The sequence below is a fragment of the Propithecus coquereli genome, unplaced genomic scaffold (genome assembly GCF_000956105.1).
Source record: "Propithecus coquereli isolate 6110/MARCELLA unplaced genomic scaffold, Pcoq_1.0 Scaffold606, whole genome shotgun sequence".
Classification (NCBI taxonomy): Eukaryota; Metazoa; Chordata; class Mammalia; order Primates; family Indriidae; genus Propithecus; species Propithecus coquereli.
Genome location: NW_012152019.1, coordinates 40,638 through 51,792, shown reverse-complemented (window position 1 = coordinate 51,792; position 11,155 = coordinate 40,638). Strand labels below are relative to the sequence as shown.

Here is an 11,155-nt window from a genome sequence, read left to right as displayed (position 1 = left end):
TTGGGTACCCACGGGCCCCGCAGCCACTGAGACACCCCGTCTACCCAAGCTGTATGTCAGAGTGGGGTCTGGGGAAGACCCGACTCACAGCAGTCAACTCTTCTGAGGTCAAACTGAAGTCCATTTGGTGATGGGCTCACAGCCCCGGTCCTGCGGTCCCTCCTGGAGAAGGCAGAGCCCTCCCCTCTCTTTCCTTCCACACTCAGCCTATTCTGTCCGTGATATTCACACCTGCAATGTCAGAAAGGGAATCAGAATGTCTTCTCCAGAGTAGTGGCCCTAGGACCATCTGGACAGATTTGGAGGTTTAAATATCCAGGAAGCACAGGATGGTGAGCAGAGACACTGGGACAGTGGCTGGAATTGTGAGGGGTGCGGGGTGGGGAGGGCAGGAGCCCTGAGCACCAGCCCCTTCCCAGGGCCGCTGTGTCTCCCGCGTCCACCAGAGGGCGCTGTGGTCTCAGCACCTGCTCAGGCTCCCCAGGGGCTCAGCTGTGTCCCCTGCCCCATCTGCAGGGGTTACTCCGCCCTCCGTGTGGTGTAGCCCTCCCCCTGGTACCTTGTCTCCATCTCGCAGCCACAGCTAGTGTGAAGTCTAAGGTGGGGCTTGTGCAGCTTCCAGAAAGGAAGAAATTTGCATGGAGACCTCCCACCCTGAGGCTCAGAATGACAGATAAGGAGGGTTGGTGGGCTCAGTCCCGGCTGTCAGCTCAGGAAGCAGAGCCTGGGGTGTCCCCACCATGGCCTGGGCTCCGCTCCTCCTCACCCTCCTCGCTCACTGCACAGGTGGCTGCCTGCAGGGAATTCAGGGAGGGCTCCTGGATGTCACCTGGGGTGATGATCTCTCCCTCCTCTTTGAAACAGGGTCTGGTCTGTTGTCACTGATCTCTGTGTCCCTCCCTCTTTGCAGGGTCTTTGGCCAACTTTGTCCTGACTCAGCCCAGCTCTGTGTCGGGGTCTCCAGGGCAGAAGGTCACTATCTCCTGCACCCGAAGCAGCGGTAACATTGGGGATAACTATGTGAGCTGGTACCAGCAGCGCCCGGGCAGTGCCCCCACCACTGTTATCTATGATGATAACCAAAGACCCTCTGGAGTCCCCGATCGGTTCTCTGGCTCCATCGACAGCTCCTCCAACTCTGCCTCCCTGACCATCTCTGGGCTGCAGTCTGAGGATGAGGCCGACTACTACTGTCAGTCCTATGATAGCAGTGCTAGTCACACAGTGCTCCAGACCATGGGGAAGTGAGACAAAAACTCCCCAGAGCATCCTGGCCCTGGCTCTGCCCTCAGCCTGTCCCCACCAGGGTGTGCGGCTCTTCCCCGTCCCTCTTGGATGCCTGAGATGGAATTGGTCTCTCACAATTTCTCATATTTTCCTTCAGTGTATCAATTTCATCTTCCACATCTGGACGGCTTATCTTCTAAGACGTCAACCAGTTATGGTCAACCAGTAATGGTAAACCCATGTGGTCGATTGAGTTTCAAACAATGTGTCTGAAAGGCAAAACTAGACATTTTGTGTCGGGAGCTGTCTTGCACATTGGAAGATGTTTAGTAGCATCTCTACCCTCCAGTAACACTCCCCCCTCATTTGTGACAACAAAACTGTCTCCAGACACTGCCAAATGTCCCCAGCCTGGAGGACAAGGTCAGCTCTGGTTGAAACCGCTCAGTGACAGGCCTGTCCTCAGACATCTGCAATCCTCTGACTTTGCATCATGTGGACACCATCCAGCTGGACACGGGACCAGGTTGTTTTAATCTCTGTTTCTGGTTCCCATTTGCTAGGCAAAACAATGTCACTGAGCTCAAAATTGTTCTCCTGGTTGAATAGTATTTTAAGTAAAATGAAGTCAAAGACTGTGTTATCCAGTGGTGTAGAAACCCCAACCGGTGTGTGAGGCAATTTTAGCCAAGACTGGGTGTGTAGTGATGACTAATATCTCCGTACAATGCCCACAGAGGCACAATAGATCCATCTCCCACACGAGGTAATACCATCAAGCCATTAATAGTTATGAAGTTCTGATACGTGTTCGCTATGGATGGGCCTTGTAAAAATATACTTATAAAAAGCAGCCAAACACCAAATCCAGATATTGCACGACTGCGTTTTTAAGAAATATCCATAATGGGTAAATTCACAGAGGTTGGCCTTCGCCTGTGGAGGAGTGAGGAGGTTCTCCCTAATTTTCATTTAGTCTCTAAAAGGTGGATGTTGGCTCTTCGTATCAAGCTCGGGAAATTCAGTGCAGCTCAGCTCCCTTCGACCATCTGACAGGGCTCCCAGCTGGCGGGACCAGACACACTCACCCTCTGAGATAGCCCCACAGAGCGACTCTACAGCTCTCAGGACACCCTGGGACCCTTGTCCATCAAGGGCCAGGTTCTGTCACCCCAGGGGGTCTGATTCAGGTGAGCTCTTCACCCATCACTGCAATGCGATGTGGACATTGCCTAGAACTGCACGGTGGGCAGGTGCAGGGGCATATTTGAGTTGGGAAATTCTCCCCCAATGAGATTCGTAGATACTGAAATAAAATTAGAGGAGGACACTGTCCCTCGTGGAGTCTTGGGATGCGGATATCTTGACCACGTGCCCCACAACTGGCCCCTCGCCCGTTTTTCCTCCTTACTCTCTGCAGAGGTGACAGCCCAGCGGCCCTGGTTAGAGTCTCCATGGGTGCCCCAACACCTCTCTTGCCTGGCCCCCTTCACTGGTCTCATTCTCCTCTTCATCCCCCCAACTTCCAGTGTCTCTGGCCCAGGTGGGGCTGATTCAGCCTCCCTCAGTGACCAAGTCCCCAGGACAGATGCTCACGAACGTCTGCACGGGAGACAGCAAAATGTCAGCCAGGGTTCAGCTCAACTGCAGCAGCTCCTGGGACATGTCCACAAACTCCTGGTCCTCAGGAACAACTGTCTGCAGGGACTTCAGAGAGACTCCCTGGCTCCAGGCCAGGCTGGGTGGCCTCCCTGTCCATCCCTGGGCTTCAGCCTGGGGATAGTTCTGATCGTCACTATTCAGCAGAGGACAGCAGACTCGCTGACGGCATTGTGTGGGCCCATGGGGACAGAAAACACAAGCCTGTGAGCTTCCTGCTGCCCATTCACTGCCCCAGTGGGTGGCCCAGCAGACCTGTGAGGAGACGTGGCCTGGGTTCCTGGTGGGCACTGTTGGATGTTTGAAGAGCTCTTAACTAATATATCTCCTTTTAAGTTGGGAATATAAACAAAACTCAGTAAATTTAGTTAATAAGATTTATATTAGTTGTCACAGAAATATTTATTGATCATGAAACAGAAAAATTATATGCATACATTAAATGATATACCAAGAAGTCAAATATTTGCGGCATTTTCTGTGAGGGGTTTAGCACCTTAACTTGTCATTTAGATGCATGCTTGCAGCTCTCGCAGTCCAGGATTCCTTCTGGGAGTAAGAAACTACAGCAAGACACGCAGAGCATCAGAACTGGAATCACAGGATGTGGGAGTCAGCCCATGGGTCTGTGTGACCAGAGACACTGACTGGTTGTTGCAGAGACCAGCTGGGCTCTCAGGTCTCTGGGCCATGGGGAGTGTGTGCCTTTGACCAGCAGGGGGCGCTGGGGGACTGCCCTGTGGTCCCTACACAGCTGCTCAGGGAGGACCATTTACTCCAAGGAGCCTGGCCCTGAGGGCTGGGCCCTGTGATCACTGATGGGGTCTCAGCAGCTGTGTCCTCTCTGGTCTGGCACAGTCCCCTAAGCAGGGCTCTTTGTATGGTCCCAGCAGGTGCTTCCTGCCCGGGCTCCCCCAAGGGGCAAAGCAAAGCTCCCTCCTCCTCAGTGAGCAGTGAGAGCTGAGCTCCAGCCCAGGGCTCAGGGAGGGGCTGGGCAGTCCCTGGATGGAAACACATTTGCATGAGCAGCCCCTCCTCTGCAGAGGGTGGGGACAAAAGGAGGCCTGGGGCAGCCCAGCCCCACTGTGGGGACCAGGGGCTGTGTCCACCATGGCCTGGGGTCCTCTCCTCCTCGTGCTCCTCTCTCACTGCACAGGTGAGGACAGGCCTTGCAAACTGAGTCTCAGTTTCCATCCTGTGTCAGCCCCTTTGTCTAAGACCCACGAAGAACTTCACCCTGGAATCTGTCCCAGCACCAATGAGTGTCTCTCTTTGCAGGTTCCCTGTCCCAGCCTGTGCTGACTCAGCCGCCCTCCCTCTCTGCGTCTCCTGGAGCATCAGCCAGACTCACCTGCACCCTAAGCAGTGGCTTCAGTGTTGGTAGTTACAGGGTAAACTGGCTCCAGCAGAAGCCAGGGAGCCCTCCCGGGTACCTCCTGAGCTACTACTCAGACTCAAGTAAACACCAGGGCTCCGGGGTCCCCAGCCGCTTCTCTGGCTCCAAAGATGCCTCGGCCAACGCAGGGATTCTGCACATCTCTGGGCTGCAGCCTGAGGACGAGGCTGACTATTACTGTAGTACATGGGATGGCAGCTCTAAGACTTACACAGTACTCCAGTCACATGGGGAAGTGAGACAAAAGCCTCTCCCTATTCTCCTGGCCTGGTACAGTCCCCTCTTGCTGGTGGCTCTGACGAAGTCTAGCTCAGGGGGTGACTTCTGTTGTCAGACATTCTACCAGTACCTGATTTTTCTTGGACAAATAAATCTGAGAATGTTATATCTTGCTGTTCAATTCAACTTTTTTATTGACCCATTGCTCAAATCTTCTCACCCTGTGCACGTTGTAGTGTAAATTCCTTATTTAAGATAAAAATCTCTCCATGGAGACTTTGTAGGAGACCAAACATATTTCATTCAGGGCATGCCTAGCTCAGGGTGGAAGGTCTAAGAAAAGATGTAAGTGGGATTATAGTCCTGGGAGATGCTGTTCTGGGTGCATGTGACCTGCTGGTGTGTGAGGAAGGGGAGGTGTGGGCAACTGGCATGAAGTTAGGGGAACCAGACAAGGTGGTCAGGGCAGAGGCTGAGACCAGGTGCAGGACTCACTGCTCTGAGGCTGATGGGCAGAGTGTGGGTGCAGCAGGCCGGGGCTGGGCGCTGCTGGGCTGAGTCTGTGCTGTCACCTGCAGTGCGCACCTGAGGGGATGTGGTCTGGACTCCCTCCACCCCCACCAATGGAGCAATGCATGACCTGCAACCTGTTTGAAGAGAATCACCCAAAAGGTCCTTTAGAGGAGAGGACATCCTCATGATTTAAAGATTTCTGACAGTATTTCCAAGAGGTGGAAGTGGAACCTGCATCCAGAATCCCTGCACAGGCAATACAACACCTTTCTCACAAAGTGCAAGCCCCCTACTGGCTGCCACATCTGTTCCAGAATGTGTGGGTATGTCCCTCCCCACACTGGTGCTGCTGGTCTGATCTTGGTGGGGGGTATAGAGCGGGATCGGATGCATTTTGGGGGTTTCTGGAGGCTCAGACCTTTCCAAACTTTGGTAGGACCAAGGGCAAAGCCTTCTCCATCCCCCAACAATTACTATAGAATGTTCCACACAACAGGACCCAGGAAATGCCAGAAAGGCAAAGACAATGATGCCAATTTGGACGAAGTGCCTCTGACTTCGCTCTGTGAATGGAGCAGGGAAAGAGGTTCATGGCGGCTCTGTCTTTCCTTTGTATCATAAGGGCAGAGTTATGGGCTGTCCCCATCCTGTGCTGGGACCCTCTTCCTCACTGTCCTGGAACATGACCCAGGCCCAGGCGCTGAGGCCCTGCAGGCTTCCCTCCCCAGCTCTGCCCACCACAAGGGGGCCCTGTGCTGTGCTCACAGGTCTCTGCACCTCTCCCTGCTGGTCCCACCTCCTGCAGGTGCTGTGCTCACTCAGCTGCCCATCACCTGGGAGTAACATCACCTCCTCTTGCACTGGAATGAGCCACAGAGTTGGGGGAACAGGATGTTCTGGCCCCACTGGCTCCCAGGAGGAAGCCCCGGGTCGTGACACTAGGTGGTTGCCAGGTTCCACATAGTCTCTCTTGCTTCTGTCCTGGCCACTGGGGCCCCTGAGATACTCTGGGCCTGTGTGAGGATGAGGGTGATGATTACTGTGCAGGATGTGGGAGGAGCCCAGGGCTAACCCAGGACACTTGCCCCCCAGGGCAATGAGGCACAGTCTCCTGTCTGATCCCCCATCCTCAACCATAGACCCTCTTTCACCTCTAGTGACCAACACCAGGCTCAGGGGACATTTCTGCAGCCATTTCTCATTCCAGGACCAAGGTTCTGAGGCCCTTTCCTGGATCTGGGAATTTCTATCCAGCCAGTCTTAATACTCAGCTAATAGGACTAAAACATCCCAGCCTGGTCATTGCCACACGGGCAGGCAGATCAGGTGGAAAGTGCCCTTGGTCATCCCAGATGTCTGGGCATGTGGCCTTGCTGTGCGTCTGTGTCCATGTCTCAACATGGCTGTGTGGTTAGGAGTGAGCGTGGTCACCTTATGGTCCAGGGAAAAGCTGTTGAGTTTTGTGAAGTCAAATTGGAGACTCGTGCACATCCCAGCTCTTGTGTTCACCTGCGGTACCTCCTGAAGTCTGTGGGTTCCTGTGATTGTCCACAAATGGAGCAGGAACATCCCCTAGATTGGGTGACAGGGTCACCACAAGGACACCAGCCAGGAGGAAGGTGCAGACTTTAGAATAGACGAAACAAAGAAAAGACACTTGATTTCCCCAAAGGAAACTGAAATACATTTCAGTGTAAGTCAATTCCCTTTAACATTTACCACAAAGTGGAGATTGAGGGTTTTAAGTCACCACCAGGCCCTTTGAAAACAGAGGCTGAATTCCAGCCCACATAGGTGAAGGGGCTAAAGGGATGAGAGAAACCTCTGGAAAACAGGGGCAGGGAGTCTCTGCAGTTCCTCTGTGCAGAAGTGATGGAGCCCTGCCAGGCCCTCCCTTGAAAGTCCTGCAGGGACACAGCACAGGGAGAAGGACATGTGCTGGGTCCTCAAAGGTACGCTGATGTCAGACACACACCCACCCCCAGAAGAAAGAATAGTTTTAACAGTTTCCATAGTTCACACATATGGGCACGTACAACATCTGCGAGTAATAACTGTCACACAGGACAGGCATTGCGTAAACCTCTGTAACGGTCTGTGTTGCAGGGAAATGAGCCCAGCATGAACTGCATGTGGGCACTAAGGAGACGAGGTGGCATGTGGCAGTGTCTGCAGTCACCCCTGAAGTCACGGAATGTGAAAGTAAATAGCTACCAAGTGTAAAATGATGCAGTGGAAATACTCAAATCACGGAAAAAAAGAAAAACAGTGAGAAAAGAGGATTAAAGCAATGAAGCCCAGATGGATAAAGCAAAATGTAAACGCAAACATGGTATCAGTACTTATACTGAATATAAATTCATGGATGAACTAGATAAAAATGGAGTCCATTAAGATAAAGATACATGTGTGCTGTGCCTTCTGTTCCACAGGGGATTTTTAAGACAAAATGTTTTTAAATGGTCCATTATATTCACACCAAACAATTCCAACCCAGTATATTTTTATCAGATTTCTGATTATGAGACTCACGACTTCCGATTTTGCGGAGTCTGGAATAGTGAGGAGTCTCCTACTTTAGCTGCGATGCTGTTTCTCCTGGCAATGGGCAGTTCTGCTCCAGCACCTGCTGATTGCTGAGAGCTACTCAGAGGGAGGAGGGTCAGCAGCCCAGGCTGGCAGTGCCATTTTGTGTGTCACAGCCCAGCACAGGTCCCCTAACACTGCTACTGAACACAGTTTATATTATGCCAGCAGGAAGCCCCTGTCCCTTCACACTCCCAGTCACAGGCTCTGAGATTTCCCAGGGGACTCACTGCTGGAGGGAGGAGGACCCTCCAATCGCCCACAAAGAAGACGTGACGTTATTTCAACCTGTGGAGGCAAGAAAATATTCACAGGGCTGGGGTGAGATTTGGGGACAGTTAGATCATTAGGGCAGGATGTTGGGACCTCATATGGCTCATCCTGCAGCCCTGAAGTTTCCAGAAAAGAAATGCAGGATGCAGGTCACTAAGGGTGTGGGGAGCTGATTTGGTGAAAGACGTCATTTCACATCAAAAGTGCATTTCCCCTTCCTCGAGTCATAAGTATCACTGGGACACATTTTTCCAACGTCAAAGACAAAGATTATGACACAGGAAGAGAGAGATGGGAGGTTTCAGGACCGTTTCAGCAGATGGAAAGCAGACTGCAGGGGACTCACTTCCAGGATGATTTGACTGATGGCAAAATCCAAAACTAAATGCTCACAGAGGACAATGTATCCCATTTCTCCTTACAATGGCCAAAGCAAAATTAACAGAAAAAAACAATAAACCAAAAGTAGGTGCTATTTCCAGACTATTGACAAAACCTCTAGAGTCTCATAATATCCAAAATGTCTTGAATACAAAAAAAATCACGTGTCATATCAAGAACCAGGAAAATGACCATGTGAGTGAGGAAAAGACAATCCACAGACACAGACACTGAGACGATCTCGGGGATGAAACCATGTGGCTCACATACTTAAGTCAGCAACCATGAAATTCCTCTGATGAGCTATTTCTGATATGCTTGAAATAAATGAAAAAGGAGTAAATCTCAGAAAAAATCACAAGTTATTAAAGCAAAGTAAATATAAATTATAAGACCAAAAAAATGTAAATGAAATTAAAACACAAAATCTCTTTGGAGAAGCTCAAGTACAAGTGACAATGAAACTAAAATTCCAGCGTTGGAGGAGACATTTAACACAACTAGAGAAAGTACCAGCCATATTTATCGCAGCCCAGCGGGGGGAGCTGTGGATCTTCTCAGAGCTGAGCTAAGCCTGAAACAAACTCAAATGGTTCATACTTAATGGTCCCTGGGCCCCTGCTCATTGGCCTGAGTTAGAGGTGACAGCAGCTGATTCCTCCCAAGGGACAAACTCGGAGCTGACATCATCCCAAGCTCCCTGACAACACAGTTGCCCCCTGGGCCAAAGACACAGAACCCGGTGGTGCTGGTGGTGATGGTGAAGTCTCATATCTGCACGAAGCATGAGGCAAACACACCCTTCTCCCAGGGAGCTGAGGAGGAGACACAGGAACCATCCCAGAGTCCCCAAACAGCTGTGGGTCTAGAGGAGTTTTGGCAAGGCCACACCAGGGCCAGGAGTCCTCTCCCTCCTCACTCTCTGCCCAGGTACAAAGAGATTTCAGAGACCTTTGAAGGGGTCCCCCTGTCCTCCTTCTCTGTCCTAACACATGTGTCATTCGGGCTCCAGGGTTCTGTTCTCAGTCTGTGGTGACTCAGGAGCCCTCCTATAGTGTCTCCCGGAGGGACATTCACTCTTACCTGTGGCTCCAATGCTGGGGCAGTCACCAATGTCACTATTCACACGGGATCCCGCAGAAGTCTGGCCAAGTCCCCAGGACATTAATTTATGATACAAACAGCAAACACTCCTGGATGCTCGCCTGGCTCTCAGTTTCCCTCCTTGGGGGCAAAGCTGCCCGAGCTCTCTCGGGGACCCGGCCCCAACATCGGCACGTGTGCTTTAGTATCACCAAGTATATGAGGATGGTGACAAAGAAGAAGGAAAGCCACTGGCAAATAGAGACTAATGAGAAACTTGTCACAGAGGGAACTAAAGGGTTTTGATCACGGAAGGATCCCCGAGTCCAGGCAGGGAGAGGACCAGAGAGGGGAGCTGAGGAGCTGGGATGGGCTCCACCTTCTTCAGGAAACAAAACAAATGAAAACAACACACCCCAAACCTCCCTCGACCCAACCACCCCCTGGCTCCTTCCCAATGTCCCCACTGGCTTCTCCTCCAGTCCCTGCTACAGTGGGGACCGTCCTTGCCCTCCCCTTCCCGGCTCTGACTCACGACTTCCCTTCTCAACCCTCGGGTCTCTCTCCTTCATTCCCCTTCCCTTCTCTCCTCTGAGCCCCTCAGCTAATTACTACAATATTTGTATAAGAAAAGCTGTGGACTTCTAAAATATATTTTGTTGGAATCGTTCACTCACATCTATTTCTCTTGAACTTCTCTGACCGTGCACTTAAACAGAAGCCCCCAGTGAGCTGATTCCCTTTTCTGATCACTCAGGGACCTTCCCCTTCTCCTCCCTGGGTCTGTCCTCATCCCCCAGGGAACCCAGTGAGTCTCCAAGCCTGCTCACTTGTCCTCCAGACACTCCCACTCTGTCCCTGTGTGTGACCTCCTGAGGATTCATGTGGGGAGGGAGACACCTGCTTCATGGGCAGCCTGGGAAGTGGCTTCATGGACGGTTTGTGTTGGGGACGCCCCTTCCCTTTTTAGGGTGGGGTGGGTTGTGTGTCCTGTTCCCACTGATAAGGCAGAAATAGAAAACTAAAGACTGACACGTGGTAGGAGCTGCCCAGAGGTGGGACCTCAATTTGTCCTTGGGCAGGGAGCGGGCAGTGGTCAAGGCCCTGGTGGGGACAGGAGACTCTGTAAGGACTGCCTGGCATCTGGTCACAGACACACTGTACCTGGGCCTGGGCAGCAGGGGGCGCTGTGGGCCTCTCACTGAAGGCTCTGTGGGGCTCAGCTGGGAAAGCACATACTTGAACCTGGGCTCTGCTTAGGGGTCACTGGGGCCAGCAGCTGGGTCCAATCTGGGACCCTGGGGAACCTCAGGCCAGGCCCAGCCCAGACACCCCTCCCATAAATGACACCCAGCCACTGGGGCTGCACACAGGCCAGGGGGGGTTGGAGGGCAGGGGAGGAGCAGCACATTTGCATGCGGGGCCCCTCTCCTTCCTCTGGGCCTGGAGGCTGGATAAGGGACACTTGCAGCCTGTCACCCTCAGCAGAGCTCTGGGGTGTCTGCACCATGGCCTGGGCTCCGCTCCTCCTCCTCACCCTCCTCCTGCGCTGCACAGGTCAGGACGGCCCCCAGCATCCTGACCCCCAGCTCACTGACACCACCTCCCAACCCATGCCACACTGTCCTTCCCTCTTGTCCTTCCTCCAGGACGTAATGCGTGTCTGTGTTTCCAGGGTCCCTGTCCCAGCCTGTGCTGACTCAGCCGCCCTCTGCATCTGCCTCCCCGGGAGCCTCGGCCAAGCTCACCTGCACCCTGAGCAGTGCGCACAGCGGCTACACCATTGCGTGGCATCAGCAGCAGCCAGGGAAGGCCCCT

The 11,155-nt window shown here is 52.7% G+C and overlaps 1 protein-coding gene and 1 gene segment (V, D, J or C); both read left to right on the top strand.

Annotated features, from left to right (window-relative positions):
* Positions 1–728: 728 nt before the first annotated feature.
* On the top strand, positions 729–1,248 carry LOC105822369. The segment is given in 2 exon segments: positions 729–786; positions 911–1,248. Coding segments are annotated over 2 exon segments (384 nt in total).
* Positions 1,249–3,974: 2,726 nt separating this feature from the next.
* Positions 3,975–10,149, top strand: LOC105822368 (immunoglobulin omega chain-like). The gene is made up of 3 exons (XM_012659351.1): positions 3,975–4,042; positions 4,165–4,496; positions 10,138–10,149. The coding sequence occupies exons 1-3, from the start codon at positions 3,997–3,999 to the stop codon at positions 10,147–10,149; spliced, it is 390 nt and encodes a 129-aa protein (XP_012514805.1). The 5' UTR covers positions 3,975–3,996.
* Positions 10,150–11,155: the final 1,006 nt, after the last annotated feature.

Bases quoted from the DNA above. Each gene is read 5' to 3' on its own strand.
- LOC105822368 (XM_012659351.1), top strand. From the start codon at position 3,997: ATGGCCTGGGGTCCTCTCCTCCTCGTGCTCCTCTCTCACTGCACAG. The intron at 4,043-4,164 runs GTGAGGACAGGC...CTCTCTTTGCAG, and splicing joins GCTCCTCTCTCACTGCACAG to GTTCCCTGTCCCAGCCTGTG.